Here is a 6,744-nt window from a genome sequence, read left to right on the forward strand (position 1 = left end):
TTTATTGGATCACTTAAGGGGTGAGAATACTTAGATCTCACTAGTGAGGGCCTAAGTATTGTCCTATACAGTAGTGTTCAATTGTTCCTTGAGAATAAGAAATTATATACTTACTTTTAATTGTAGTCATAGAATCTAATCTTACGGCAATTAGTTAATTTACTTCTATTATTTTTATTTTAAGAAACTTACATTTTCTTTTCATACCATTAAATATCGTAAAAGAAAAATGACAGAATTAGACAATTTATTAAAGGAAATAAGAATAAAATAATTTGGCTACGTTTTGCCAAATTCACAAGCAGCCACTAAGACGAAGTAAAATTAATCTAAAATTAAAAGTCATCATTTTTAGTTTTTTTTTTTTTTTTTTTTTTCTTGTAATGATATTATACATATTTTGGCATACTTTTACTGATCAACACTTTGAACGTTTAATTTACCAAAAAATATAAAAAATAAAAAAACACTGAAAACATTTAGATGGATATATAATAATATATTAACAGTTGTTTTGCATGATTTTTCTAAAAAATTTATGAAGTCAATAGTAGTCTCCATTCTAAATTAGTTGCTGAATAAATTCAAAATATTTTATTAAGATGAGTATAAAACATGGATCAATCTTGAAATTTGAGTTTTGCTTTATAATCAATACTTCAAACAATATTTATTTAATGGTCATTTTATTTATCTCTTTTGATTAACTTTTTTTGGTTTCTATTGCTGCGAATAAACAATTGGTAGTGACGGAAAAGTGTTTTTTTACTGGATTATTTTATTTCTGTTGTAAGTTTCTTAAAATAAAGAAAATAAAAGTCAATTAAGTACTATTTATAACCCATGGACGTGTGTAGAATAATAACGCCTATATGCATCAACTGGGCAATTGGCAATTGACCAAATCTATAAGAAGAAAACAAAAAAAGATAAAAAGGAAAAAGAAAACCACAAAACATTCTGCCATTAATAGAATAATTACATAAAACTAATATTCGGTGATTGCTTTTTCTTCGCTGCGATAGATCGGAAATATCCCAAAGGTGGAGTAAAATACAATTTCAAATTATATATATATATATATATATATATATATACCATGAGGGGTTGTTTTGGTAAATAGGGGTCCAAACATAATGAAATTTCTTTCCAAATTTAATTCCAGTGAAATCCTCCCATTCCAAAAACAGCTTAAGAAAATCTTTTTATTAAAAGGAAGTTTATTAAATAAAGAATGGTTAGTGGAGCCGGGGGAGGGAGAGAATTGTTTGGGTTGGTCTAACCCATGTGGGTGCTGATCAAGTGGGCTCAATGTCACAGGCTTAGAGTTTTAGCACCACTTTAGCTACTCCCGTGCGGCACCAAGATGTTGCTTCTACTCTCGCAAGTACTTGGTCAGCCTAACTCCCATGCACACCTTAGCCAACACACTCCTCTCGTGCGCTTACTAGTGTTGTACTGGCTCTCGCCCTCTCCTCACTTGGCTTGCACACTCACACACACTAAGACACTTAAGTTAACAAGGAAAGAACACTTCTATTACTTCAAAGAATGCTTTGTACAAGGCTAGCACTCAAGCTCTCTACAAGGCTCTCAAGACTCACTCTAGGACTTGTTGTCTACAAAATGAAGTCCCACTCCTATTTATAGGCATCCCCATCCCTAATAGACGGCTAGGATGCATTCTAACCGATGGTAGAGATCGATTCTCTAGAATCTTCTCCCACCATCTTCACACTTCCATACTTATCCATAAGTATCTACAACATTCTAGAACTCTTCATACTACTCTACACAACTCTAGAGAACTCTAGAACCTTCCACACACTTCTACACATTTCTATACATATCTAGAATCTTTCACACAACTCTAGACTACTCTGGAAGACTCTAGAAACTCCCTTGCCATGCAGTCGCCATGCAGCATCTTACTCAGCGCCTGCATGTCGCCTGCGTGCGTAACTTCCATAAGCGGGGCGTGACATTCTCCCCCACCCATTTCCGTGACGCCCTGGTCATGGTTTCTTCAGCTGACCCAACCTCTCGCAGGTCATCAACACTTGCGCATATGTCCTTGGCCCAAACATACAAGCGCCCTTCGGGAGATGTGAGGTCCTCACGAGCTCCATCATGTTCACTGCCACCTCTGGACTCTCCTTCCTGCCCACGAGCGGCACCATGCATGCGGTCTTGCCTTCTTCACTTCAAAGTATTATCAACGCACCAAGGCATGGTAGTGGCGCGGCGTTGTTCCTATCCATGAATTCCAGCCCCAGCACCATGTCGTGGTCGTCCATCTCCGCAACCTGGAAGTTGGCTTTGCCCTTCCATCCTTGAATGCATAGCTCCACCTCCTTGCACATTTTACTCACGCGTGCTTCCTCAGAGTTGACGGCCTTAATCCAGCCCTCCGTCTTGCGCATCTCCAAGCCAAGTCGTTGCGCCTCTTTCGGGGTAATGAAGTTGTGTGCGGCGCCCGTGTCCACCAACGCTTGCACGGCTTTGCCACCAACCTGCGCATCCACATAGCGCACCGCCGCTACTTTCTTTGCCTTGCCCTTTTTCTTGGTGTCATGCGCCATGCTACTCAGCATCTGCATAGCCCCCATGCACCTGTCTTCATCGCTACCCGCATCATCCATCTTACCTTTGCCCTTATCTATCACAAGGGCACTCATGGTCTTTTTGTTGTGGTAATGTCTCAATAGGTGTGGCCCTTCGCACAAGTATCACTTTGGCAGCTCCCACTTGCCCTTGTCTCGGCGCTCCCCTTTGCCACTAGCCTTGGACCTCTCTCCATGGTCCTTGCCTTTGTCATGGCGCGGGCGTCTCTCCTCATCGCTGTGCTTATCATCACTGGACTTGGGCGAACTCCCTTTCTTGAAGCGCCGGTCTCTCCCACCTTTGCCGTGATCCCTCCTGGGAGATGTGACCCTCTTATCATCGCGTCTAAAGTCTTCAAGGCGCTCCGCTATAGCCATTGTGGATGCCAAGTCTCTAGGCTCCCTCCTCCTCAGCTCCGTGGCCACCCAAGACTGCAGCCCATCTATGAACAAGCACACGCGTTGCCGCTCCGGCATCTCTGGGATCTCTAGTATCAAGTTGGAGTACTCTTTTACATACTCCTTTATGCTGCCCTTCTGTTTCAGGCGCCTTAGGTTGATCATGGCTAGGTCCTCGACGCACTCAGGGTAGAACTGCCTCTTGAGCTGCCTCTTGAACTCCTCCCATGTGTCACCCGCTCTTGCGCCTTTACTGATGAAGCGCTGCCTCCACCATAGAGCGGTAGTGTCCGTGAGATACATAGTGCCTGTCTGCACCTTCTCCTCATCGTTCTAGATTTCCATGCACTCGAAGTACCGCTCCATGTGCCAGAAGAAGTTGTCAATCTGGCGCGCATTCCTTGCCCCATCATACTCCTTGGGCTCCGGCGCCTTTTTCTTCCTTGGCTTCACCATGACCTCGGGCGCCTGGGAGAACTCCTTCTTACACTCAGCAATCTCCACGCACAAGTCGTCTACCCGATCATGCAAGTCCCTTTCCTTCTCTTGCGCCTTGTTAGCGATGCCATCAATTAGCTCCTAGAGCTCCGCCATCCTTCTCTCGAGCCTATTAAACTTGGTCTCCGTGTAGACCAAGTGTGTGGCAAGCTTCTCCTCCAAGCTCTACTCCAAGACGTGGACTTGGTGGTCTCCTCTGCTAGCCATGTCTACTCCAACAAAACTCCCTTGACGAACCTGCTCTGATACCAACTATCACGGGCTTAGAGTTTCAGCACCACTCTAGCTGCTCCGGTGCGGCACAAAGACGTTGCTTCCACTCTCACAAGTACTTGGTCAGCCTAACTCCCGTGCACACCTTAGCCAACACACCTCTCGTGCACTTACTAATGTTGTAGTGTCCCTCGCCCTCTCCTCACTTGGCTTGCACACTCACACACATTAAGGCACTTAAGTTGGCAAGGAAAGAACAATTCTATTACTTCAAAGAATGCTTTGTACAAGGCTAGCACTCAAGCTCTCTACAAAGCTCTCAAGAATCACTCTAGGACTTGTTGTCTATAAAATGAAGTCCCACTCCTATTTATAGGCATCCCCATCCCTAATGAACGGCTAGGATGCATTCTAACCGATGGTAGAGATAGATTCTCTAGAATCTTCTCCCACCATCTTCACACTTCCATACTTATCCATAAGTATCTACAACATTCTAGAACTCTCCATACTACTCTACACAACTCTAGAGAACTCTAGAACCTTCCACACACTTCTACACATTTCTTCACATATCTAGAATCTTCTACACAACTCTAGACTACTCCGGAAGACTCTAGGAACTCCCATACCATGCAGTCGCCATGCAACATCCTACTCAGCGCCTGTATGTCACCTGCGTGGCGTAACTTCCATAAGCGGGGCGTGACATCAAGCCCACATGCTTTTAATAAAGCAAAACAGAAGACAGTCAAGCAAGGGTTTTGTATCATCATCAGGTCGGCGCTAGAGAGAGAAATAGAAGCAAGCAACACATAGTGGAGTTGGCCTGGACTGACGAGAGAGAAAGGTAGACAGGTAGATCGGACGCTAACCGTTACTCCAATTTGACTGAAATATTAGGTGGTTATTCCCGGCGACGAACTCTAGACATCTACTAGTTGAGGAGGTATGGCTAAGAAGACAAAGAGGGTGAAGGGAGACGAGTTATCACCAACCCTCCCAAACGATGTCATGGTCGAAATACTATCAAGACTATCCGTGGTGTCTATTGTACGATTTAAGCGTGTATCCACGTTTTGGCTCACCATGTTGGCAGATTCTCACTTTGTCAAGCTTCACCTCACACGATCCAAAAACTCTAAACTCGTCCTCACACATTCGTTTAACGTTGTGGGATATCCTCCTCATCCAATGTGGAGTCTTTATGTGTCGTCTTGCGGCGGCATGGTTGAAGACGGCGAGAGCACTAGGGTTGATATTTATGATCACGTTGATGGAATTGACATCTTTAATGACGATCATATTGATGATAATGATGGTTACGGTTATCGTTATTATGGTTATGGTTATTATGATGATGATGGTGACGGTGATGATTATGATGATGAGCAGAAGAATGGGATGACTATAGCCGGATCTTGTCATGGCTTGGTGTTATGTTATTTTACATATTATCGCACGTTATACCTGGTGAATCTGTCAACTAGAGAAATGTTTAAATTGCCAGACTCACCATTTAAAAATTTTGCTAATACCACATCTTTTGGGCTTGGCTATGATGCATCCCGTGATGACTACAAGGTTGTTCAAGTCTCATTATATGAAAAAAAAAAATTCATTAGGATGAGTTTATATTCACTAAAATCAAATTGCTGGGGACGGATTTCAGATTTTCCTTTTTCATCTGTGTTTGATTCAGCAGTGTTTTTGAATGGCAAATTCCACTGGTTCGATGAAGATGGGAGTAAAATTGCTTCTCTTAGTTTAGATGAGGAAAAATTCGGAGATGTTCCATTACCTCCTGGTTTGACTGAAATTCCTGAATTGGTCGGAATTGTCAAAGGATATCTTTATCTCCTATTACAATCTAGCTCCGATGACTTGATCACCTTTTGGGTGATGAAGGAATACGGCAGGAGAGAGTCTTGGACTAAATACGAGTTTGTCCTCCCATCCTCTACCATTTCCTGATGCATTTGGATTTCTCAAACGACGAAAATGAAATTTTATTTGCAATTGATAGCGACTTTGTTATGTGCAATCTAAAAGAAAAAACACATAGGTATGTGGACTTTAAAAATGTTCCCGACTGGGACAAAGCAGTAACTTGTTTGGAGAGCCTTGTTTCACCCAAAGAGATCATAAAGAAGGTGAAAGTAAACACAATTTGATTTTTGACCATCAATTTGCTTTTTCTTTATTTTCCTATGTTTTTGTCATTCAATTTTCCTACCATTGCTAGTAGAAATTTAATTTAAATATGTATGTGCATGTATGGGATTCAAATTTTTATTGTTCTTCCGGAAGTGGAATCTTTTGTTTCAAATGTTTACCGGAAGGTTTGCTTTTAAGCTGCGATGTTAATGTGACCCTTTCTTTGTTAAAATTGCATGTGTATGTGTTGGTTTAGGGGTATCCTTGTGTATTGAATTCTCATTCATCCTATACTCCAGTTTGTTACAGACAGTAAATTAAATTTATGTTTCAAGCTTTCGGACTTTGGACACTGACCAAACTGTTTTTTGTGAGTGCGTATACATTTATTTATACCTTCTATTGTATGGTGAAAATTTTCTTTCCGAGTGGTGAACACAAACATCATCAAGGTGGAGTACTGCAGAATTGGAGAGACAAATTCAAACTGAGACTTGAACCTAAGACATTGTAAACCCAAATTTCCGAAACCATATTAACATATTTACAAATATAACCAAGTTTTTATTTGTAATCATATACAATATGCTCAAGAACAAGAGGTAGAATGGTAGATGGCACATAGTAGGTTTATTAGGAAATTTGAATTCTAATCCCAAATAAAAATTTTAAAGAAAATAAACAAAAATAAATAATTACAATGCCTTCATTGTTATGGAGGAAGGAAGATAGATTTCAACATTCCTCGCAAATTTCTCACTGCTGCTTCTCATAGAAATACTCCATAGATATTCGTTTTTGCCAGTTTGATCACTTGTTTTAGTTGAAATTCCAGCAACATGAACACCCTTTATAAGAAATCCTCTTTCTTCTC

General features: G+C 41.3%; 1 protein-coding gene across 1 annotated transcript; it reads left to right on the forward strand.

Moving 5' to 3' along the window:
- The first annotated feature begins 4,664 nt into the window (after positions 1-4,664).
- On the forward strand, positions 4,665-5,687 carry LOC132278016 (F-box/kelch-repeat protein At3g06240-like). Its single transcript, XM_059779850.1, has one exon. The coding sequence runs from the start codon at positions 4,665-4,667 to the stop codon at positions 5,685-5,687; it is 1,023 nt and encodes a 340-aa protein (XP_059635833.1).
- Positions 5,688-6,744: the final 1,057 nt, after the last annotated feature.

This window comes from Cornus florida, unplaced genomic scaffold, assembly GCF_030987335.1.
Source record: "Cornus florida cultivar Cherokee Brave unplaced genomic scaffold, ASM3098733v1 CherokeeBrave_3.0.0_Hap2_Chr10, whole genome shotgun sequence".
In the NCBI taxonomy this organism is placed as follows: Eukaryota; Viridiplantae; Streptophyta; class Magnoliopsida; order Cornales; family Cornaceae; genus Cornus; species Cornus florida.